The sequence below is a fragment of the Macaca thibetana genome, chromosome 14, assembly GCF_024542745.1.
Source record: "Macaca thibetana thibetana isolate TM-01 chromosome 14, ASM2454274v1, whole genome shotgun sequence".
In the NCBI taxonomy this organism is placed as follows: Eukaryota; Metazoa; Chordata; class Mammalia; order Primates; family Cercopithecidae; genus Macaca; species Macaca thibetana.
In genome coordinates, this window is record NC_065591.1 from 110,279,117 (window position 1) to 110,303,746 (window position 24,630).

The window sequence follows — 24,630 nt, forward strand, 5'->3', positions numbered from 1 at the left end:
AACCTTACTTGCAAAATTTGTGTCTGACCTCTTTTCCATCTTTGTCCTAGGTCTCCCATCCATGGCCGGGGTCTTTTCTGTAAGAGAAACATTGATGCAGGTGAGATGGTAATTGAGTATGCCGGCAACGTCATCCGCTCCATCCAGACTGACAAGCGGGAAAAGTATTACGACAGCAAGGTAAGTCTCCCACTTGCACTCACCCAGTTCTTTTGTTTTGCTGTAGAAAGGGACCAGTATGATCCCTGGATCCCAAAAGAAATAGTGTATGTTACCAATTCAAAGATGTTAATTTAAAAAAAAAAAAAACAACTGAAATTCGTGAGGGGCCCAGTAAAAATACAGAATCCACTCTGAGGATTAGCATAGAAAGTTACTCTTAGAGGTCTGTCTGAGTGGCTCCTGGTATCAGAAGCAAATAGCTATTCAAGTTTTAGGTTTCTGTTTCCCGCAGAGACATTAGAAGCCTCTAGACTAGTGGCCTGTAATCTAGGAACTCCTCATGGAAGCATGTTGAAAGATAGGTACTGGGAGAAATCTGGGAATTTTACTAGAAGAAACTTTATCAGCAGCTGTAGGTAATATCAAGAGAAGATTGGGAACTGTTCTTAAACCTGAGTTTATAAGAAATGACAAGTTATTCTCCTTTCTCCTGCATGTACAGGGCATTGGTTGCTATATGTTCCGAATTGATGACTCAGAGGTAGTGGATGCCACCATGCATGGAAATGCTGCACGCTTCATCAATCACTCATGTGAGCCCAACTGCTATTCTCGGGTCATCAATATTGATGGGCAGAAGCACATCGTCATCTTTGCCATGCGTAAGATCTACCGAGGAGAGGAACTCACTTATGACTATAAGTTCCCCATTGAGGATGCCAGCAACAAGCTGCCCTGCAACTGTGGCGCCAAGAAATGCCGGAAGTTCCTAAACTGAAGCTGCTCTTCTCCCCCAGTGTTGGAGTGCAAGGACGTGGGGCCATCCAAAGCAACGCTGAAGGCCTTTTCCAGCAGCTGGGAGCTCCTGGATTGAGTGGGCACAGCTGAGGGGCCTCTGTGATGGCTGAGCTCTCTTATGTCCTATACTCACATGTGATCACAGTCCCGGAGAGAGAGTTGAGGTCTTGAAGAAAGATCTATGATCGGCTTTCTCCTGGGGTCCCTCCGATTGTTTACCGTTAGAAAGTGGGAATGGGGTCCCTAGCAGACTTGCCTGGAAGGAGCCTGTTATAGAGGGTTGGTTATGTTGGGAGATTGGGCCTGAATATCTCACAGAAATAAGTTGCCATCCTCAAGTTGGCCCTTTCCCAAGCACTGTAAGCGAGTGGGTCAGGCAAGGCCCCAAATGGAGGGTTGGTTGGATTCCTGACAGTTTGCCAGCCAGGCCTCACCTACGGCGTCTGTGGAACAAACAGAGGTCTGGTGGTTTTCCCTACTATCCTCCCACTCGAGAGTTCATTCCTGGTTGGGAGACAGGATTCTTAGCACCTCTGGTGTCAAAAGGCTGTCATGGAGTTGTGCCAATTAATTACCAAACATTGAGCCTGTAGGCTTTGAGTGGGAGTGTTGTCCCCAGGAGCCTTATCTCAGCCAATTACCTTTCTTGACAGTAGGAGCGGCTTCCCTCTCCCATTCCCTCTCTTCACTTCCTTTTCTTCCTTTCCCCTGTCTTCATCCCACTGCTTTCCCATGCTTCTTTCTGGGTTGTAGGGGAGACTGACTGCCTGCTCAAGGACACTCCCTGCTGGGCATAGGATGTGCCTGCAAAAAGTTCCCTGAGCCTGTAAGCACTCCAGGTGGGGAAGTGGACAGGAGCCATTGGTCATAACCAGACAGAATTTGGAAAAGTTTTCATAAAGCTCCATGGAAAGTTTTAAAGAAACAAAAGTAGCATGATTTTTTAGGAGATGAAAAAGATTATTTAAATAGGATTTAAATCATGCGACAACCAGAGTATCACAGCCAGGATGACCCCTGGGGCCCATTCCTAAGACATGGTTACTTTATTTTCCCCTTGTTAAGACATAGGAAGACTTAATTTTTAAATGGTCAGTGTCCAGTTGAAGGCAGAACACTAATCAGATTTCAAGGCCCACAACTTGGGGACTAGACCACCTTATATTGAGGGAACTCTGCCACCTGCGTGCAACCCATGGCTAAAGTAAATTCAATGACACTACTGCCCTGATTACTCCTTAGGATGTGGTCAAAACAGCATCAAATGTTTCTTCTCTTCCTTTCCCCAAGACAGTGTCCTGAACCTGTTAAATTAAGTCATTGGATTTTACTCTGTTCTGTTTACAGTTGACTATTTAAGGTTTTATAAATGTAAATATATTTTGTATATTTTTCTATGAGAAGCACTTCATAGGGAGAAGCACTTATGACAAGGCTATTTTTTAAACCGCGGTATTATCCTAATTTAAAAGAAGATCGGTTTTTAATAATTTTTTATTTTCATAGGATGAAGTTAGAGAAAATATTCAGCTGTACACACAAAGTCTGGTTTTTCCTGCCCAACTTCCCCCTGGAAGGTGTACTTTTTGTTGTTTAATGTGTAGCTTGTTTGTGCCCTGTTGACATAAATGTTTCCTGGGTTTGCTCTTCGACAATAAATGGAGAAGGAAGGTCACCCAACTCCATTGGGCCACTCCCCTCCTTCCCCTATTGAAGCTCCTCAAAAGGCTACAGTAATATCTTGATACAACAGTTTCTCTTCTTTCCCGCCTCTCTCCTTTCCGGCGCAACTTCCAGAGTGGTGAGAGATGGCAATCTTTTACATTTCCCTCATCTTTCTTACTTCAGAGTTAGCAAACAGCAAGTTGAATGGCAACTTGACATTTTCCATCGCCATCTGCCTCACAGGCCACTCTTTCCTTTCCCTCTGCCCACCAAGGCCTCGTATCTGCAGAGAACCCATTGATCACCTTGTGCCCTCTTTTGGGGCAGCCCGTTGAAACTGAAGCACAGTCTGACCACTCACGATAAAGCAGATTTTTCTCTGCCTCTGCCACAAGGTTTCAGAGTAGTGTAGTCCAAGTAGAGGGTGGGGCACCCTTTTCTCGCCGCAAGAAGCCCATTCCTATGGAAGTCTAGCAAAGCAATACGACTCAGCCCAGCACTCTCTGCCCCAGGACTCATGGCTCTGCTGTGCCTTCCATCCTGGGCTCCCTTCTCTCCCGTGACCTTAAGAACTTTGTCTGGTGGCTTTGCTGGAACATTGTCACTGTTTTCACTGTCATGCAGGGAGCCCAGCACTGTGGCCAGGATGGCAGAGACTTCCTTGTCATCATGGAGAAGTGCCAGCAGGGGACTGGGGAAAGCACTCTACCCAGACCTCACCTCCCTTCCTCCTTTCGCCCATGAACAAGATGCAGTGGCCCTAGGGGTTCCACTAGTGTCTGCTTTCCTTTATTATTGCACTGTGTGAGGTTTTTTTGTAAATCCTTGTATTCCTATTTTTTTTAAAGAAAAAAAAAACTTAAGCTGCATTTGTTACTGAAATGATTAATGCACTGATGGGTCCTGAATTCACCTTGAGAAAGACCCAAAGGCCAGTCAGGGGGTGGGGGGAACTCAGCTAAATAGACCTAGTTACTGCCCTGCTAGGCCATGCTGTACTGTGAGCCCCCTCCTCACTCTCTTTCTACCAACCCTAAACCCTGAGGACAGGGGAGGAACCCACAGCTTCCTTCTCCTGCCAGCTGCAGATGGTTTGCCTTGCCTTTCCACCCCCTAATTGTCAACCACAAAAATGAGAAATTCCTCTTCTAGCTCAGCCTTGAGTCCATTGCCAAATTTTCAGCACACCTGCCAGCAACTTGGGGGATAAGCGAAGGTTTCCCTGCAAGAGGGAAAGGCGGCAAAAATGGCATAGCTATCTCCAAAACACATCTGAGTTCATTTCAAAAGTGACCAAGGGAATCTCTGCACAAAAGTGCAGATTGAGGAACTGTGGTGGGTCATTCCCAAGAATCCCCCAAGGGGCATCCCAAATCCCTAAGGAGTAACAGCTGCAAACCTGGTCAGTTCTCAGTGAGAGCCAGCTCACTTATAGCTTTGCTGCTAGAACCTGTTGTGGCTGCATTTCCTGGTGGCCAGTGACAACTGTGTAACCAGAATAGCTGCATGGCGCTGACCCTTTGGCCGGAACTTGGTCTCTTGGCTCCCTCCTTGGCCACCCACCACCTCTCGCACAGCCCCTCTGTTTTTAGACCAATAAGAAGAATTAAGGGGGAAGCCCTGGCAGCTATACGTTTTCAACCAGACTCCTTTGCCGGGACCCAGCCCGCCACCCTGCTCGCCTCTGTCAAACCCCGGCCAATGCAGTGAGCACCATGTAGCTCCCTTGATTTAAAAAAAAAAAAAAAAGGAAAAAAAAAAATACAACACACACACAAAAATAAAAAAAAATCTTCTAATGAATGTATCTTTCTAAAGGACTGACATTCAATCAAATATCTGAAAATACTAAAGGTCAAAACCTTGTCAGATGTTAACTTTTTAAGTTTGGTTTGGGATTTTTTTTTTTTTTAAATAGAAATCAAGTTGTTTTTGTTTTTAAGGAAAAGCGGGTCATTGCAAAGGGCTGGGTGTAATTTTATGTTTCATTTCCTTCATTTTAAAGCAATACAAGGTTATTGAGCAGATGGTTCTGTGCCGAATCATGAATGCTGGTCAAGTCACACACTCTGGAAACTTGCAACTTTTGGTTTGTTTTGGTTTTCAAATAAATATAAATATGATATATATAGGAACTAATATAGTAATGCACCATGTAACAAAGCCTAGTTCAGTCCATGGCTTTTAATTCTCTTAACACTATAGATAAGGATTGTGTTACAGTTGCTAGTAGCGGCAGGAAGATGTCAGGCTCACTTTCCTCTGATTCCCGCAACGGGGGGAACCTCTAACCATAAAGGAATGGTAGAATAGTCCATTCCTTGAATCAGAGAAAAATGCAGACATGGTGTCACCTGGATTTTTTTCTGCCCATGAATGTTGCCAGTCAGTACCTGTCCTCCTTGTTTCTCTATTTTTGGTTATGAATGTTGGGGTTACCACCTGCATTTAGGGGAAAATTGTGTTCTGTGCTTTCCTGGTATCTTGTTCCGAGGTACTCTAGTTCTGTCTTTCAACCAAGAAAATAGAATTGTGGTGTTTCTTTTATTGAACTTTTAACAGTCTCTTTAGTAAATACAGGTAGTTGAATAATTGTTTCAAGAGCTCAACAGATGACAAGCTTCTTTTCTAGAAATAAGACATTTTTTGACAACTTTATCATGTATAACAGATCTGTTTTTTTTTTTTTCCTTGTGTTCTTCCAAGCTTCTGGTTAGAGAAAAAGAGAAAAAAAAAAAAAAAAAAAAGGAAAATGTGTCTAAAGTCCATCAGTGTTAACTCCCTGTGACAGGGATGAAGGAAAATACTTTAATAGTTCAAAAAATAATAATGCTGAAAGCTCTCTACGAAAGACTGAATGTAAAAGTAAAAAGTGTACATAGTTGTAAAAAAAAAGGAGTTTTTAAACATGTTTATTTTCTATGCACTTTTTTTTATTTAAGTGATAGTTTAATTAATAAACATGTCAAGTTTATTGCTGCACATGGTTAAGCTTCCTTTTGGCTTTGGTTGGAGAGGGTGGAGAAAAGGGGGAGGGGCATGGCCTGTGACCTGGTCACAAAGTACCTTCCACAGTCTTAAGGTGGCATCACTAAATCATTCCCTGTCGCCCACCTTCAGGTCTGCTCCACACTGGCTCTCTTGACTGTATTTTCTTCCTTTATTCATCAGTGATGTACGTTCAGGACCTAATTAATTGTGGATATGAGGCAGGGTCAAGAGGACAAAGGAACAGGGTCTTTACCTTCTACATAGCTCCCCTGTTTTATCCAAAGAGGTCAAGTAGTGATTTTTATCTATTTTCTCCTCAACTGTGAATATAATAAACAAAGCATTTCAGGGAGAAGCTGGAGAGCACCTTCTCTTAGCTGCACTCCACCTTAAGGCTGAAGCTGGATTTGTTTACTGTTTCTCCTGGGGGCAGAGGCAGTTGAGAAGTAACCAAATAGTCTGCCAAGCCAGGGCCAACCCTCCAGGCCACAGGTTGAGCAAATGCTAAGGGCCAAGGACAGGGAGACACTCCTCATGAAGGGGTGGTCCTCATCCTTTCAGATCAACTTCCTGCTGGAGGCTCCACCCTCACCACGTCCCTCCCTCTTCTCTCATCCGGAGTCACCTTTTGGGATTTTGGAGTTGGGCACCATGGGGACTCCAAATGATCGGGCAGTGCTGCAGGCCATCTTCAACCCTGACACCCCATTTGGAGACATTGTTGGACTGGACCTCAGAGAGGAAGCAGAAAAGGAAGAACGAAAAGAAGGTGGGCATTTGATCTGAAGTGTAGCTTTGCACATAGGCTGGCCTGCTGGCCTCCGGAGGTGGCAGAGGTAGTGGTCTTATAAGGCCCCTTGTTCCATGATTATGATTGAGGTTGGAATCAGAGAGGTTGGCTGCTCCTTAGTGCACTGATGGGGGTTTGGTAAGAGACGTCCTGCCAAGAGGAGTAAGCCGGGGTTTGTCTCTCAATCCATCAGCTCTCAGGCCTCTGAACTTACACTTAATTGATTGTATGATCCAAACTTAACTGCCAGGTGATGTTAAGTTCTCATATTTTTGTCATAACAGAGAATACCACCACCAGAACGGAAGACTGAAGTAAGGCAGGGCATGGTTGCTCAGTTGAGTGGTTCCAATATAGCAAGCACAACTAGTATCCGTTAAAAACTGTCACAAGCCAAGCTCCAAGCTAACTCTTCTGCAGTGAGTGTGTTCACTGGCTTTTCCATTAGTCCCTAATGAAGAAGTTTTTGATATCCTTTGTTTCTGAGGATTAAAGCCTACACCTTACTAACTCAGGCCGAAATGCTAAGGGATACATAAGAAGTGATGTTCATGATCTGGGAACGTCATGGTGGCCTTTGCATAAGAGGCAGTGTAGTAGAGTAAAATGCAGACAGGAGCCAGAATGACCTGGGTTCAAATCCAAGCTCTGCAATGTATGGCCTGTGTGACCTGGAGCAAGTGCTTTAACAGATTGAGGAGTTTGGGCTTCATTCTCTTGGCAATGGGGAACCAACCAAAGCCCCTTTCCAGGTCCCTTGGAACTCAGGCAATGCTAGCTCCCAGCCTTAGTGACCTCATCTCCCCCTACCCCAAACACTGCAGCTGACCCCTGCTGTGACCCATTCCCAGTCAGCTCTGTCTCAGATCTCAGAATTCCAAAGCCTGAGGTGGCTTTTTCTTCTTGCTACCAACTGCACACCTGGCCCCTCCTGGCTCCTTCCCTGGCCCAGATGAAGTTTTCCCTCAAGCACAGCTGGAACAGTCCAAGGCCCTGGAGCTGCAGGGGGTGATGGCAGCAGAGGCTGGGGACCTCAGCACAGCCCTGGAGAGGTTTGGCCAAGCCATCTGCCTGCTGCCTGAGAGGGCTTCAGCCTACAACAACCGTGCCCAGGCCCGGCGACTCCAGGGAGATGTGGCAGGTAAGGGGAGATGCCCTGTATCCTCTGCAAAAGGGCCCACGGGAGGGCACAGACCAGAAATGAAGTGGCTGTGGGGCTGGGGTGGCCTTGCTAAACCCCTCTGGAGCCTGTCTTCTTACCTATAAGGTAGGAGATGTATTGGGGCCCTGCTAATATCATGGGGCTAATGTGAAATTCAGAAGAGACTGCATTCCATTAAGGAACAGTTAATGAGAGCCTACAATGTGGCAGTAGGCTGGTGCTGAGGACACTGAGATAAAGGGTATATGAATCGCCAACATTCATATAGCAGTCACTATGTACCAGGCATTAATCACTTTACATATAAACTAGTAAATCAATCCTCACAACAACCCTAAAAAGTAGGTACCATTGTCATCCCCAGTTTATAGATGAAGAAACTGAAGCATGGAGAGGCTAAGTAACTTGCCCACTATCATACAGTCAGGTAGCAGCAGAGCTGAGATGTGAACCAGGTGGTAGGGCTCCAGAGTGTGTGCTCTTAATCGCCACATGATACTGCTCCTGAGAACGCTCCCACTCCAGGGGGCAGAACAGACACATAATTCTGAGACCAGCAAAACAAGTTTGAGAAGGGTCAGCGTGGGACCTGTTCCTGAAGGGCGAGTTTTAAAGGATGAGTAGGAGTTAGTTGGTGAGTGGAGAAGGTAGTCTGTAGGGGTCCAAAAAGCAGGCACAAGTACAGAGAGCTTCAGGTCTTCAGGCTGGGTGGAGCAGGGAGTGGAGGAGGGATGGAGAGCTGAGCCTGGAGCCGTGGGCAAGGGCCTCATGAACAGCTTGGGAGTATTAGGCTGAGACTGCACTGTCTTGAAAACATGGGGGATCACTCAAGGATTTTAACAGGAGAGTGACTGGATCAAACTCCTGCTGCATTCAGGTTATTCTAATTAAGTGGAGACAACGGGACCACACTGGGGACCAAAGATGAGGCTAATGTGAAGGTATAAACCACGGAAACCTAGTACTACTTGACTGTTAGGAGCAGTGGTGACGCAGGTGCTCCCAGAACCAGCAATGCCAGGCTAGGGAGTTTTGAGCCCACTCCAAGAACAATGGGAACCTCCCAAGAGCCCCTTTCCAGGGTTATCTGCCCCAGATCGCTGGAGACAGCCTGCAGACGAAAACCCCAGGGAGATGCAGAGGTGCTTCCAACTAGAGATTCCTCCAGACCAGCTCCTCTGAGGGAAACCAAGGAGTACTGCAATCTGAGCGCTTCTCCGGAGGCTCGGGCTCTTTAGGAGACTAGAGAACATGAGTGAATTGAAGCAGAGTCCGAAAGAAGCCAGCCTGATGGACTTAAGAAGGTGGCTGGCTGCCTGAGGTTCTGAGTTCAGAGTTCTGAGGCCCAACCCAAGTATTTTACAAGAATAATAAAAATAAAAACGATGCAGGCCAGCTCTGGCTCCAGGACCAAGGAAATTAGATACATGGAGATAACCAAAGAATAACGAAAGGCAACCAGTCCAGGATATAGGGGAGAGAGAATGTGTTCTAAAGCAAGCAATGGAAAAGAGAAAAGGGCCCTCAAAAGGAAAACAATGAGAAACTGTCTTGATTGTACTTGTAAGAAATGACTGTGCAGTTAATACTATTTTTTTGAACCCTGACATTCAGAGTCAGTCACCTGGCCCATAGTGGATGCTTAATAACAGGTGTGGAATAAATTGGCTGCTACTTGCCCGGGCAGTGGGCCAGACTCATAAACATAGTGACCATTCAGAATCCCGCAACGTTCATGTTTTCGTATATTAGCGGTGGAAAATAATAGGAACAAGGCGAGACCTGGACTTCAGTCCCAGCTCTGCCACTAAGTGGCTTGGCTGTACAGCCCTGGGCCAGTCCTCTCAACTCTTCCACAGGCTTCGTCTGTGTAATGGGGATAACGATCCCTACCTCTAGCAGGTGCGAGGCGGGTTGTAAATGGCCACGCCCGGGAGCCGCGAGGACCACGGTGATCCGCGCGGCAGCAGGCGGGCTGGGGCTCCGGCAAGGCCGCCCCGGCGGCCGCTGACCCCCGCCCCGCCCGTCTCGTCGGTCCCGCAGGCGCCCTGGAGGACCTGGAACGCGCGGTGGAGCTGAGCGGCGGCCGGGGCCGCGCCGCCCGCCAGAGCTTTGTGCAGCGCGGACTCCTGGCGCGGCTGCAGGGCCGAGACGACGACGCCCGCAGGGATTTCGAGAGGGCGGCACGGCTGGGCAGCCCCTTCGCGCGGCGCCAGCTGGTGCTGCTCAACCCCTACGCCGCGCTGTGCAACCGCATGCTGGCCGACATGATGGGGCAGCTGCGCCGCCCCCGCGACAGCCGCTGAGCGCTGCTGGCCCGCGCGTCCGTGGGCGAGGGGACGGGAGGGGGGGCCCTGAACCAATAAAGCCGTCGGGCCTAACCGACTCCGCCTGCTCCTGCGTCCTGCCCGCGCCCGGAGGGGAGGGCACGCGGGGGCACTCTGTGCGTGGGGCCTCTCGGCGCGGGCTAGGGACCAGCCAGGCGGGTGGTGAGCCGCGACCGCCCACCTGCCGGGGAAGGGCCTGTGGGGCCAGTGGTCGGGCATCGATTGGCCCTGCCTGGCTCAGCCCCCGCCCTTGCAGCGGACTGCGGTGCTCATCAGACCTGAGCAGTTGCTCCGGCAGCGGTCGGGGAAGGAGCCAGGTGAGCAGCCGCGGTGGCGGGGGGCGGGGGCAGGATGCTCGGCGACCCCACCCTCCAACCCCCTCCTCTTCCGCCCACATCCGCCGGAGCCACCAACACCAGGAAAGGGGGCGTAGGGCGAGGGATGGGAGAGGGAACAGGGCAGGAGAGAGGATGGGATCGGGAGAAAGGCGATTCCTTTGGGGGAGGGGCGCGTAGAGACGGAGTATGAGTGTGTGTGAGTGTGCGTGTGTGCAAGGTGTGGTTGCACGGATGCTGGTTGCTTCTGTGTATCTGCGGGCGTGTGTCTCTTTGTATTGTAGCCTGGAGTCAGTGCTCGGTTCTGCACCTGCAGGATGTCCAGGTGTCTGCTGGGTGGGTCTGTACCTTTGGGCTTTGCCCTTCGTGTCCGTGCCTTCGCCACTGGGGGCTGGTCTATATTTGTGTCTCCGTACATGGTTCTTTTTGTTTCTGGAGAGTAAATTCCTGGAGCAATTGCTAGACCTACCTGCTGTCACCTGGCTGACACGGAGGCCCGCCCCCTTCTCTCAGCAGCCTGGGGCCCAGGCCCGGGCCACCATGGCGCTGCCTCCAGGCCCAGCCACCCTCCGGCACACACTGCTGCTCCTGCCAGCCCTTCTGAGCTCAGGTACACCCCTGTTCAGTCGTTGACCAAGTCCTTCTGGGGTCCAAAACTCCCTCTCTCCTCTGTCTGCTCTTCTGTTTGGGTACCTACTCCAGGCCCGAAACCCTGGAGCCCCTGTTCCCTTCACCCACCTACCTAGGTCCAACCAGCCAGTCCCTGGTGAGAGGACTCAGGCGCCCTTTCCCTTGGCCTGCTGCTCCTCTCACTGGGGCAATTCCTGGTCACAGCACAGTACCAACCCTGCCTGACCCCTTCCCAGAGGCCCCCTGCTGTGTTCCAGGTTGGGGGGAGTTGGCGCCACAAATAGATGGTCAGACCTGGGCTGAGCGGGCACTTCGGGAGAATGAACGCCACGCCTTCACCTGCCGGGTGGCAGGGGGGCCTGGCACCCCCAGATTGGCCTGGTATCTGGATGGACAGCTGCAGGAGGCCAGCACCTCAAGACTGCTGAGCGTGGGAGGGGAGGCCTTCTCTGGAGGCACCAGCACCTTCACTGTCACTGCCCACCGGGCCCAGCATGAGCTCAACTGCTCCCTGCAGGACCCCAGCAGTGGCCGATCAGCCAACGCCTCTGTCATCCTCAATGTGCAATGTGAGTGACCCTGAGGTGGGCAGGGAGAGAGGTTCTCTGCCCAGGGATCCCCCAGCACCCACCAGGCAGGTGGTCCGCAGGGCATTTAGCAGACACTTAAGCACTTTGCAAATATGAACTCATTTTATCTTCTGAATAATCCCATGAGGTCATTACTATTTTTGTCACCATTTTACAAATAAGAAAACTGAGGCAGAAAGAGGTTAAGCAATCCGCCCAGGGTGATGATCCCGCTGGTAAGAAGCAGAGCCAGGATTCACATCTGGGCATTTGGCTCTAGTATTTACACTCATAATCACTACGAAATGCTGCCTGTCTGGCAGACCCAGCCATCCTGTTCCTCAGCACGCCCTCTGAGGAGGGGCCCAGGCCCCTGGCTCCCATCTGGGTTTGGGAAGAAAGGGCCAGAAGTATAAGGGGCTGTGGCGAGAGCATATTGGCCTCTGCTTTGCACCAGTCAAGCCAGAGATTGCCCAAGTCGGCGCCAAGTACCAGGAAGCTCAGGGCCCAGGCCTCCTGGTTGTCCTGTTTGCCCTTGTGCGTGCCAACCCGCCTGCCAATGTCACCTGGATCGACCAGGATGGGCCAGTGACTGTCAACACCTCTGACTTCCTGGTGCTGGATGCGCAGAACTACCCCTGGCTCACCAACCATACAGTACAGCTGCAGCTCCGCAGCCTGGCGCACAACCTCTCGGTGGTGGCCACCAATGATGTGGGTGTCACCAGTGCCTCACTTCCAGCCCCAGGTGAGCATGGCCAGCAACTGGCCCAGCAAAGCCTCAGGTGGGTGCAGGGGTCCACATCCCCATACAGAAATGGGAGTACTTTTTCCCTGTGAGTTGGTCTTGTGGATGAACTGTTCCCAGCCACCGTGGGCAAGGAGGGCAGAGCAGTACCTATGGCGTGTTGGGGTTGGGGCACTGCCCACTTGGGACCTAACCAGAGGACATCCTCCAGGGCTTCTGGCTACCCGGGTGGAAGTACCACTGCTGGGCATTGTTGTGGCTGCTGGGCTTGCCCTGGGCACCCTCGTGGGGTTCAGCACCTTGGTGGCCTGCCTGGTCTGTAGGAAAGAGAAGAAAACCAAAGGTAGGCCAGGGACACTGGGGGCAGTGGGGATGAGGTCAGGCTGAGCAGCAGCCAGGACAGCAAGTGCAGCTGGGCAGAACCAGTCGTCTCTGACGGTGGCAGAGCACTTCCAGGGTGTGGCCATGGGTAGGGTGACATGCATCCCAGGTAGCAGGGTCAGGCACTGGGAACCCAGTCTTTGGCCCCAGGGCCAAGCCTGGGCATTTGAGAGACCCCTTGCCTGAGGGTCCTGGCTCTGAAAGGGTAGGAGGAGAGCCCAGCGTGGGAGGGCATGTTGAGAATTAGGGACATGGTTTCATTCTCCGCAGGCCCCTCCCGGCGCCCATCTCTTATATCAAGGTAATTCCTCCTGGGGCTGGGTGGACAAGCCTAACCGAAATGCAGGATGGGGACAGGAGGGAGCCTGGGGTTTCTGGTAGAGGCAGCCATGAGTGCCTGTGCTGGGACGCATATCCATCCCGACCTTTATCCTCCCTGTAGTGACTCCAACAACCTAAAACTCAACAACGTGCGCCTGCCACGGGAGAACATGTCCCTCCCGTCCAACCTTCAGCTCAATGACCTCACTCCAGATTCCAGAGGTATATCTAGGGCCCTGCTCTTTGCCTCTGCTTAATCTCCAGAAGTGCTTCTGAGAAAAAGAGAGCTTGGTGCTTGGGAGGGGCGAGGCCCCATCAGGCACACTCCTGTTCCTGAACACTGCCCTCTTTGTCAACCAGCAGTGAAACCAGCAGACCGGCAGATGGCTCAGAACAACAGCCGGCCAGAGCTTCTGGACCCGGAGCCCGGCGGCCTCCTCACCAGCCGAGGTACTGGGGAAGGGGCCTGCCACCCTCCTCCTCTGCCCCCCAGCCCTGTGCTTATGCCAAAGGCCTCCAAGTGCCCAGGAGGCAGAGAGGGCTCTCCCAAATTCCAAGGAACAAGCATTACTGAGTCCCTGCGGGCTTCTTTGATCCTGCAGGTTTCATCCGCCTCCCAATGCTGGGCTATATCTATCGAGTGTCCAGCGTGAGCAGTGATGAGATCTGGCTTTGAGCCGAGGGCGAGACAGGAGTATTCTCTTGGCCTCTGGGCACCCTCCCATTCCTTCAAGGCATCCTCTGCCTAGCTGTGTCACCAACGTGAAGAGGTCATGCCACTGCCACTTTTGCTTGCCCTCCTGGCTGGGGTGCCCTCTATGTCACGCATGTGATGCATTTCACTGGGCTGTCACCCACAGGGACACAGGTATCTTTGGCAAGGCTACCAAATGGACCTAAGCCCCTCATGCTGACTCAGGGCGGGCCCTGCATGTGATGACTGGGCCCTTCCAGAGGGAGCTCTTTGGCCAGGGGTGTTCAGATGTCATCCAGCATCCAAGTGTGTCATGGCCCGCTGTATGCCCACCCCAGTACTCCACAGCACCTTGTACAGTAGGCATGGGGGCGTGCCTGTGTGGGGGACAGGGAGGGCCCTGCATGGATTTTCCTCCTTCCTATGCTATGTATCCTTGTTCCCTCAGGTAAAATTGAGGACCCTGCTAGCTATGTAGAACCAAATTGCCCTTTGTACAGGAACCAACCCCTGGCCCAGGGGCACTGGCCAAGCACAAGTCTTTTTTGCTGCACGCCTCTCTGCTCTTCTCTGCCCCTTCCTTCCCCCCTCCTCCAGAGAATTCTAGGTTACATGTTGGACCTTCTCTACTACTTCGCTGGGCACTAGACTTTTCTATTGGCCTGTGCCACCGCTCAGTATTAGCACAAGTCAGGGAGGAAGAGGCAGGCGATGAGTCTAGTAGCACCCAGGATGGCTTGTAGCTATGCATCATTTTATTACAGTGTTAGCACTTTAAGCACATCCCCTAGGGGAGGAGGTGAGTGAGGGGCCCAGAGCCCTCTTTGTGGCTTCCCCACATTTGGCCTTCTGTGATTCACTGTGAGTGTCCTGAGCTCTCGGGATTGATGGTTTTCCTCTCAGCACGTCTCCTGCACCATGGGACCCCAGCCCTGACCAACCCCTGGTTGCCCCATCAGCAGGAAGGTGCCCTTCCTGGAGGATGGTCGCCACAGGCACATAGTTCAACAGTGTGGAAGCTTTAGGGGGACATGGAGAAAGGAGGAGACCACATACCCCAAAACGACCTAAGAACGCTTTAAAAGGCGACCTGTAAATGATTAGAAATTAATATAGTACAGAATATATTTTTCCCTTGTTGAGATCTTCTTTTGTAATGTTTTTCATGTTACTGCCTAGGACAGTGCTGAGCACACAGTAAGTTTAATAAACTTGACTGAATTAATTTACATATCTCTGCTTCATTTCTTCTATTAATATATTTTTGTTTTTGTTTTATTTTGTTTTGTTTGAGATGGAGCCTCACTGTATCGCCCAGGCTGGAGTGCAGGGGTGCGATCTTGGCTCACTGCAACCTCCGCCTTCCAGATTCAAATGATTCTCCTGCCTCAGCCTCCCAAGTAGCTGGGACTATAGGCGCCTACCACCATGCCTAGCTAATTGTAGTAGAGGTGGGGTTTCACCATGTTGGCCAGACTGGTCTCGAACTCCCAAACTCAAGTGATCCGCCCATCTTGGCCTCCCAAAGTGCTGGGAGTACAGGTGTGAGCCAGCGCACCCAGCCTCCTTCTAATATGTTTTTTAAATGAGGTTTTCCAGTCTCACAGTGGAAAAAAATATGGCAAGCACCTGTATATCCACCACTCAGCTCTGACATTACCAAATTTGCTTCAGAAAAATGAATAATATTTCTTTAATTACACTGTTCCCAGTGGCAGGATTGGCATCTTCTATTTCAGGAGTGCTGAGTGGGGGACTCTTGGCTATAACCAGCATCTCATTCTCACTTGGTCCATACCACTCAGCTGCTTCTTCCCACCTCAGGACTGGGCTAAAGTATGCTGAGCCCCTTTGTCCTGCCCATGCGAACAGAAGGCTCAGACTGGGCTGTGATTTTGTTTGGTGCAAAGTTATGAGGTTCATTGAAATTTTGTTACATATATATGTATGTATGTGTATATACAGAGAGCTCAAGAGAGCACACATGTGTGTGTCTTGCTCTGTCACTCAGGCTGGAGTGCAGTGGTGCAGTCATAGCTCACTGCAGCCTTGAACTCCTGTGTTTAAGGGATCCTCCCACCTCAGCCTCATGAGTAGTTGGAACTGCAGGTGTGTGCCATTGTGCTCAGCTAATTAAAAAATATCTGGGGGGACTGGACACGGTGGCTTACGCCTGTAATCCTAGCACTTTGGGAAGCCGAGGCGGGTGGATTGCCTGAGCGCAGGAGTTTGAGACCAGCCTGGGCAACACGGTGAAACTCCATCTCTACTAAAATACAAAAAAATTAGCCGGGCATGGCGGCATGCGCCTGTGGTCCCAGCTACTCGGGAGGCTGAGGCAGGAGAATTGCTGGAACCCAGGAGGCAGAGATAGCAGTGAGCTGAGATCATGCCAATGCACTACAGCCTGGGTGACAGAGCAAGACTCTGTCCTTAAAAAAAAGAAAAAAATGTGTAGAGACAGGGTCTCACTCTATTGCCCAGGCTGGTGTGACATGTGTATAATATGTAGTGATCAGGTTAGGATATTCAAGGTGTCCATTACCCAAGTACAATACACTTTTGTTAACTATACTCACCCCACTCTGCTATCAAGCATTGAATTTATTCCTTCTAACTATATGTTTGTACCCTTTAACTCACTTCTTTTCTTTATCCCACATTTTCTTTACCCATTCATCAATTGATGGTCACTTAGGTTGATTCTGCATATTTGCTATTGTGAATTGTGCAGCAATACACATGCAGGTGCAGGTGTCTCTTTGATATTTTGATTTCCTTTTTGGAGATACCCGGAAGTAGGATTGCTGGATTGAATGGTAATTCTATTTTTAGTTTTTTGAGAAATCACAGGCCGGGTGTGGTGACTCGTACCTGTAATCCTAGCACTTTGGGAGGCCGAGGCAGGTGGGTCGCTTGAACCCAGGAGTTCAAGACCAGCCTGGGCAACATGGTGAGACTCCCATCTCTACAAAAACACAAAAATTAGCCAGGCATGGTGGCGTGTACCTGTAGTGCCAGCTACTTGGGAGGCTGAGGCAAGAGGATCACTTGAGCCCAGGAGGCGGAGGCTGCAGTGACTGAGATCACCCCACTGCACTCCAGCCTGGGCCACAGAGTGAGACCCTGTCTCCAAAGAAAAGAGAGAATCCCCATACGGTTTTCCATAATGGTTGTACTAGTTTACATTCCCACCAATATAAGAGTATAAGAGTTCCCTTTTCTCCTCATCCTCATCAATATCTGTAATTATTTGTCTTTTTTTTTTTTGAGACAGAGTCTCTGTCACTCAGGCTGGAGTGCAGGGGTGCGATCTCAGCTCACTGCAACCTCCACCTCCCAGGTTCAAGCAATTCTTCTGCCTCAGCCTCCCCAGTAGCTGGGACTACAGGCATGTACCACCACGCCTGGCTAATTTTTGTATTTTTAGTAGAGACGGGGTTTCACCATATTGGCCAGGCTGGTCTTGAACTCCTGACCTCATGATCTGCCCACCTCGGCCTCCCAAAGTTCTGGGATTACAGGTGTGAGCCACCATGCCCAGCTTTGTCTTCTTAATCATAGCCATTCTGATTGGGGTAAGCTCATTGTGGTTTTGATTTGCATTTCTCTGATGATTAGTGATGTTGAGCATTTTCTCATATACCTGTTAGCCATTTGTATGTCTTTTTTTTTTTTTTTTTTTTTGTAGTTAGCTATTTAATGAGGTTCTTAAGACATTTAGAACACCAGTTTGTGAGGATAAATTCCATTCGTCAGGGCAAACACAGATCCAGGTAGCCCTGGAGCAGAGGAACAGCTTTGATTTTTGGTAGAATTTGTGAGTCCACAGCTTTCTGATCAATCTTGTGCTGCTCTGTAATCTCGTATTTCTCTTTTTCTGTGTCGAAGATCTCACCTTCCTGGTGTCTGGGCTTCCGCAGCTGCTGCTTCTTGAAGTAAGCATCAGTAAGATGTTTTGGGATTTTGACATTGCTGATATCGATTTTGGTTGAGGTGGCAATGACAAATTTCTGGTGTGTTCTTTGTAGAGGAACTCGATTGAGGACCAGAGGTCCAGTCACAAGTAACAAGCCACTAGCCAGCTGCTTCAGGAAAACCACCCTCTTGCCCCTGTGGCATCCAGTGAGGATGATCAGAACGGTCCCGGGGGGAATGCTGGCTCGCAGTTTTCTCACGTGCTGACTGAAGGGTTTTTTTGCTGTGGCTCAACAGCTTTCGAGGCACATCTTCAGTAGGATAATATCTAGGCATTTTGCGAAGTTTAACCACCCGGGTACTGCCGTTCTTGTCACCACCAACTGGTTTTGTAAGAGTTGCAAGAACCTTCTCCTTTTTCATTTCAAGCTTGGATTTAGCGGCTGAGTACTTCCTCTTGTACACGGCCTTTCAGGAATACATGGCAGATCAGGAATACCTGCCAATTCCTCTGACAGACAGGGTTGCGGCTGCAATGGGGCTTCCCCTTCTTGGGCTTCTTAGCCTTGAGGTTACCCTTTTTCACCTTGCCACCAGCATCAGCCTTCTTGGCTTCAGGTTTCTTCTCTTTAGTATCTGGCTTCTCAACTTTTTCACCCGCCATCTTGCAAGATGGGAAAGAGCCATTTGTATGTCTTCTGTTGAGAAATGTTGGCCAGCCGTAGTGGTTCGCGCCTGTAATCCCAGCACTTTGGGAGGCTGAGGCGGGCGGATCACGAGAACCTGGGAGGTGGAGGTTGCAGTGAGCTGAGGTTGCGCCACTGCATTCCAACCTGGGCAACAAGAGCAAAACTCTGTCTCAAAAAAAAAAAATAAATAAAGCGTCCATGTTGTCGCACGTGTCAGAATTTTGTTCATTTTTAAGGCTGAATAGCGTTCCATTCCTTACATATACACATTTTGTTTATCTGTTTATCTCTCAATGGACATTTGGGTTGTTTCCGCCTTTCGACTATTGTAAACAAGATTACAGGTGCGCGCCGCCTTGGCCGCCCAGAGTGCTGGGATTACAGACCTGAGCCACCACGCCCGGCCGGAAAGACTTTTTATTCCGGCTTCCATGTTGTTCCTTGTTATTGGCCTGTTCAGTTTTTGGATTTCTTTTTTTTTTTTTTTTTTTTTTTGAGACGGAGTCTGGCTCTGTCGCCCAGGCTGGAGTGCAGTGGCTGGATCTCAGCTCACTGAAAGCTCCGCCTCCCGGGTTTGCGCCATTCTCCTGCCTCAGCCTCCCGAGTAGCTGGGACTACAGGCGCCCGCCACCTCGCCTGGCTAGTTTTTTGTATTTTTTAGTAGAGACGGGGTTTCTCCGTGTTTAGCCAGGATGGTCTCGATGACCTCGTGATCCGCCCGTCTCGGCCTCCCAAAGTGCTGGGATTACAGGCTTGAGCCACCGCGCCCGGCCTGGATTTCTTTATGGTTGAATCTTGGTAGGGTGTATGTGTCTAGGAATTTATCCATTTCTTCTAGATTTTCCAATTTCTTGGCATATAATTGCTCATAGTAGCCACTAAAGGTCCTTTGAATTTCTGAAGTATTGTAATGTCATGTCTCCTTTTTCTTTCTTTTTGAGATGGAGTTTTGTTCTTGTTGCCCAGGCTGGAGTGCAGTGGCAACCTCTGCCTCCTGGGTTCACGGGATTCTCCTGCCTCAGCCTTCCGAGTAGCTGGGATTATAGGTGCCCACCACCACGCCTGGCTAATTTTTGTATTTTTAGTAGAGATGGGGTTTCACCATGTTGGCCAGGCTGGTCTCAAATTCCTGACCTCAGGTGATCTGGCCTCCTCAGGCTCCCAGAGTGCTGGGATAACAGACGTGAGCCACCGCGCCCAGCCATAATGTCTCTTTTTTCATCTCTGATTTTATCTGAGTCTTCTCCCTTTTTTTCTTAGTCTGGCTAAAGTTTTGCCAATTTTAACTTAAAAAAATAAAATAAAAATAAAAAAATAAAAACAGGCCGTGCGCCATTGCACTCCAGCCTGGGTGACAAAAGTGAGATTCCGTCTCAAAAAAAGACAACAACCAGAAAACCCCAACTTTTTGTTTCATCGCTCTTTTGTATTATTTTATTCATTTCAATTTTATTTATTTCTGCTGTGATCTTTATTATTTCTTTTCTCCTACTAAAACTGGGTCTGGCTTGCTGTTGCTTTTCTAGTTCTTTAAGATGCATTGTTTGGTTGTTTATTTGAAGTCTTTCTTCTTTTTTGATGTAGGCACATATAGCTATAATCTTCCTTCTTACTACTGCTTTCACTGTTCTCCATAGGTTTTGGCATGCTGTGTTTCCATTGTCATTTGTTTAAAGAAATTTTTCAATTTCCTTCTTAATTTCTTCATTGACCCACTGGTCATTTAGGAACATATTTTTAAATTTCCATGTATTTGTATAGTTTCCAAAATTCTTGTTATTTATTTCTGGTTTTATTCCATTGTGGTTACAGAAAATGCTTGATATTACTTCAATTTTTGACTTCCAGTTTTAGGACTTTTGTGACCTAACATATGGTATACCCTTAAGAATATTCACATGCTGGGCCGGGCGCGGTGGCTCAAGCCTGTAATCCCAGCACTTTGGGAGGCCGAGACGGGCGGATCATGAGGTCAGGAGATCGAGACCATCCTGGCTAATACGGTGAAACCCCATCTCTACTAAAAAATACAAAAAACTAGCCGGGCGAAGTGGCGGGTGCCTGCAGTCCCAGCTACTCGGGAGGCTGAGGCAGGAGAATGGCGTGAACCCGGGAGGCGGAGCTTGCAGTGAGCTGAGATCCGGCCACTGCACTCCAGCCTGGGTGACAGAGCAAGACTCCGTCTCAAAAAAAAAAAAAAAAAAAATATTCACATGCTGAAGAGAAGAATGTGTATTCTGCAGTTGTTGGGTGAAGTGTTCTCTAAATATATATTAGGTCCATTTGGTTAATAGGGCAAATTAAGTCTGGTGTTTCTTTGTTTATTTTCTGTCTGGAAGATTTGTCTCTGCTGAAAGTGGGGTGTTGAAGTCTTTAGCTATTATTGCATTGGAGTCTATCTCTTTCTTTAGCTCTAATAATATTTGCTTTCTATATCTGGGTGCTCCAGTGTTGGGTACATATGTATTTGCAATTGTTATACCCTGTTGCCAAATTGATCCCTTTATTATGATACAGTAACCTTTCTTGTCTCTTCTTATAGTTTTTGTCTGTAATCTATTTTTTCTTAAAGAGGTATAGCTACTGCACTTTTTTTGGTTTCCACTGGCATGGAATATCTTTTTCCATCCCTTTATTTTATGTCTATGTGTCTTTTTAGGTGAAGTGTGTTTCCTGTAGGCAACAGATCATTGGGTCTTGTATTTTTTTATGCATTCAACCACTCTGTGTCTTTTGATTGGAGAGTTTAGTCCATTTACATTCAATGTTAATATTGATCAGTAAAGACTTACTGCTGCCATTTTGTTATTTGTTTTCTGGCCTTCTCTTCCTTCTTTCCTTCCTTCCTGTTTTTCTTTTAGTGAAGGTAACTTTCTCTGATATGATTTAATTTCTCACTTTTTTTTTGTTGTTGTTGTTGTTTGTTTTTTGTTTTTTGAGACGGAGTCTCGCTCTGTCGCCCAGGCTGGAGTGCAGTGGCGCGATCTCGGCTCACTGCAAGCTCCGCCTCCTGGGTTTATGCCATTCTCCTGCCTCAGCCGCCTGAGTAGCTGGGACTACAGGCGCCCGCCACCGCGCCCAGCTAATTTTTTGTATTTTTAGTAGAGACGGGGTTTCACCGTGGTCTCGATCTCCTGACCTTGTGATCCACCCGCCTCAGCCTCCCAAAGTGCTGGGATTACAGGCGTGAGCCACCGCGCCTGGCCAAATTTCTCACTTTTTATTTTTTGTTTCCATTGTGTGTTTGTTGATTTGAGGTTACCATGAGGCTTGCAAATACTATCTTGTTTTGTTTTGTTTTGTTTTGTTTGTTTTTTTGAGATGGAGTCTCGCTCTGTCACCCAGGCTGGAGTGTGGTGGTGCAATCTCCGCTCACTGCAACCTCTGCTTCCCAGGTTCAAGTGATTCTCCTGCCTCAGCCTCCCGAGTAGCTGGGACTACAGGCGCATACCACCATACCCGACTAATTTTGTATTTTTAGTAGAGACAGGGTTTCACCATGTTGGCCAAGCTGGTCTCAAACTCCTGACCTTAAGTGATCCACCTGCCTTGGCCTCCCAACGTGCTGGGATTACAAGCGTGAGCCACCGCGCCTGGCCGCAAATAATATCTTATAATTCATTATTTTAATCTGAGAACAACAACACTGTTTGCATAAGCAAAAAAGCAAAAAGAAAACTAATAAAAACTCTACACCTTAAGTTTGTATCCCTGCTTTTTACTTTTTGTTGATTCTATTTATATCTTGTGCTATGTCTTGAAAAGTTGTTGTAGTTACTATTTTTCATTGGTTCATCTTTTTGTCTTTCTACTTCAGATACAAGTAGTTTATACAGTATAGTTACAAGGTTATAATATTCTGTTTTTTTCTGTGTACTTACTATTACCAGTAAATTTTGTACCTTCAGATGATTTCTTTTTTTTTTTTTGAGACGGAGTCTCGCTCTGTCACCCAGGCTGGAGTGCAGTGGCCGGATCTCAGCTCACTGCAAGCCCCGCCTCCCAGGTTCACGCCATTCTCCTGCCTCAGCCTCCCGAGTAGCTGGGACTACAGGCGCCCGCCACCTCGCCCGGCTAGTTTTTTGTATTTCTTAATAGAGACGAGGTTTCACCGTGTTAGCCAGGATGGTCTCGATCTCCTGACCTTGTGATCCGCCCGTCTCGGCCTCTCAAAGTGCTGGGATTACAGGCTTGAGCCACCGCGCCTGGCCTCAGATGATCTCTTATTGCTCATTAATGTCCTTTTCTTGTGTCCAGTAAATTTTGTACCTTCAGATGATTTCTTATTGCTCATTAATGTCCTTTAGCATTTCTTGTAGGACAGGTCTGGTGTTGGTGAAATCCTTCACCTTTTGTCTGGAAAAGTCTTTATTTCTCCTTCATGTCTGAAGGATATTTTCACCAGATATGCTACTCTAGGGTAAAAGTTTTTTTCCTTCAGCACTTTAAATATGTCAAGCCATTCTCTCCTGGCTTGTAAGGCTTCCACTGAGAGGTCTGCTGCCAGATGTATTGGACTTCTTTGTATGTTTCATTTCTCTTGCTGCTTTTAGGATCCTTTCCTTATCCTTGACCTTTAGGTGTTTGATTATTAAATGCCTTGAGGTAGTCTTTGGGTTAAATCTGCTTGGTATTCTTTAACCTTCTTGTACTTTGATATTGATACCTTTCTCTAGGCTTGGGAAATTCTCTGTTATCCCTTTGAATAAACTTACTACCCCATTTTTTTCTCTACCACCTCTTTAAGGCCAGTAACTCTTAGATTTGCCCTTTTGAATGGCCGGGCACGGTGGCTCAAGCCTGTAATCCCAGCACTTTGGGAGGCCGAGACGGGCGGATCACGAGGTCAGGAGATCGAGACCATCCTGGCTAACACGGTGAAACCCCGTCTCTACTAAAAATACAAAAAAAACTAGCCGGGCGAGGTGGCGGGCGCCTGTAGTCCCAGCTGCTCGGGAGGCTGAGGCAGGAGAATTGCGCGAACCCGGGAGGCGGAGCTTGCAGTGAGCGGAGATCTGGCCACTGCACTCCAGCCTGGGCGACAGAGCCAGACTCCGTCTCAAAAAAAAAAAAAAAAAAAGATTTGCCCTTTTGAGGCAATTTTCTAGATCTTGTAGGCATGCCTCATTCTTTTTTATTCTATTTTCTTTCATCTCCTCTGACTATTTTGTTTTGTTTTGTTTTGTTTTTTGAGACAGAGTCTCACTCTGTCACCCAGGCTAGTGTGCAATGGTGTGATCTCAGCTCACTGCAACCTCCACTTCCTGGGATCTAACAATTCTCCTGCATCAACCGCCCAAGTAGCTGGGACTACAGGTGTCTGCCACCATGCTCAGCTAATTTTTGTATTTTTAGTAGAGATGGGGTTTCACCATGTTGGCCAGGCTGGTCTCAAACTCCTGAACTCAAGTGATACACCTGTCTTGGCCTCCTAAAGTGCTGGGATTACAGGCGTGAGCCACCATGCCCAGCCCAGACTGTGTATTTTCAAATAGCCTGTCTTCAGTTCACTAATTTTTCTGCTTGATCAATTCTGCTATTAAAAGACTTATGCATGGGCCACATATGGTAGCTCATGCCTGTAATTCCGACACTTTAGGAGGCCAAGGCAGGTAGATCACTTGAGGCCAGGAGTTCCAGACCAGCTTGGCAAACATGGCAAAACGGTCTCTACTAAAAACACAGAAAATTAGCCAAGTGTGGTGGCACATGCCTGTAATCCCAGCTCCCTGGGACACTGAGGCACGAGAATTGCTTGAACACAGGAGGTGGAGGTTGCAGTGAGTCGTGGGATCACACCATTGCACTCCAACCTGGGCAACAGAGTGAGACTCTGTCTCAAAAAAAACTCCGATGTGTTCTTCAATATGTCAATTGCATTTTTCAACTCTAGAATTTCTGCTTGATTCTTTTAAATTATTTCAATCTCTTGGTTCAATTTATCTGATAGAATTCTGGATTCCTTCTTTGTGTTATCTTGATTTGAGTTTCCTCAAAACAGCTATTTTGACTTCTCTGTCTGAAAGGTCACATACCTCTCTCTCTCCAAGATTGGTCTCTGGTGCCTTATTTAGTTTGTTTGGTGACGTCATGTCTTCCTGAATGGTGTTGATGCTTGTAGATATTCGTCAGTGTCTGGGCATTCAAGAGGCAGGTATTTATCATAGTCTTCACAGTCTAGGCTTATTTGTACCCATCCTTCTTGGAAAGACTTTCCAGGTATTCAAAAGGACTTTGATGTTGTGATCTAAGCAGTCTCTGCATTAGGGATCACCCCAAGCTCCATAACACTCTGGTTATTGCAGACTCATAGAGGTACTGCCTTGGTGATGTTGGATAAAATCCAGAATTATCTGTATTACCAAAGACTCTTGTTCTCTTCTCTTACTTTCTCCCAAACAAATGGAGTCTCTCTCTCTGTGTGGTGGGCCACCTGGAGCCGGGGGTGGG

The 24,630-nt window shown here is 48.4% G+C and overlaps 3 protein-coding genes and 1 pseudogene across 11 annotated transcripts in view; 3 read left to right on the top strand and 1 right to left on the bottom strand.

The window, feature by feature from the left end:
* KMT2A (lysine methyltransferase 2A) overlaps positions 1 to 5,607 on the top strand; it is a 93,177-nt gene extending 87,570 nt beyond the window's left edge. For all 5 annotated transcript variants that reach the window (XM_050758352.1, XM_050758354.1, XM_050758355.1 and 2 more), the window contains 2 exons: positions 51 to 180; positions 665 to 5,607. In XM_050758352.1, the coding sequence (XP_050614309.1) occupies positions 51 to 180; positions 665 to 940 (406 nt within the window). In that variant the 3' untranslated portion in view covers positions 941 to 5,607. The remainder of the gene's footprint in view (positions 1 to 50; positions 181 to 664) is intronic.
* Positions 5,608 to 6,061: 454 nt separating this feature from the next.
* Positions 6,062 to 10,027, top strand: TTC36 (tetratricopeptide repeat domain 36). Its single transcript, XM_050758444.1, has 3 exons — positions 6,062 to 6,385; positions 7,359 to 7,547; positions 9,612 to 10,027. The coding sequence occupies exons 1-3, from the start codon at positions 6,118 to 6,120 to the stop codon at positions 9,872 to 9,874; spliced, it is 720 nt and encodes a 239-aa protein (XP_050614401.1). The 5' UTR covers positions 6,062 to 6,117; the 3' UTR covers positions 9,875 to 10,027.
* A 195-nt stretch (positions 10,028 to 10,222) lies between these two features.
* On the top strand, positions 10,223 to 14,802 carry TMEM25 (transmembrane protein 25). Of its 5 annotated transcripts, none has more exons than XM_050758416.1 (8): positions 10,223 to 10,840; positions 11,118 to 11,429; positions 11,887 to 12,177; positions 12,389 to 12,520; positions 12,829 to 12,859; positions 13,001 to 13,101; positions 13,240 to 13,329; positions 13,482 to 14,802. In XM_050758416.1, exons 1-8 carry the CDS (start codon positions 10,420 to 10,422, stop codon positions 13,553 to 13,555), a joined length of 1,452 nt encoding a protein of 483 aa, XP_050614373.1. In that variant the 5' UTR covers positions 10,223 to 10,419; the 3' UTR covers positions 13,556 to 14,802. The 5 variants fall into 5 exon arrangements, with proteins under 5 accessions (XP_050614373.1, XP_050614375.1, XP_050614378.1 ...); XM_050758418.1 differs by having other exon boundaries at positions 13,243 to 13,329; XM_050758421.1 differs by having other exon boundaries at positions 13,243 to 13,329; positions 14,477 to 14,598.
* A 2,476-nt stretch (positions 14,803 to 17,278) lies between these two features.
* LOC126936060 (60S ribosomal protein L6-like) lies at positions 17,279 to 18,170 on the bottom strand (annotated as a pseudogene).
* Between the last annotated feature and the right edge of the window lie 6,460 nt (positions 18,171 to 24,630).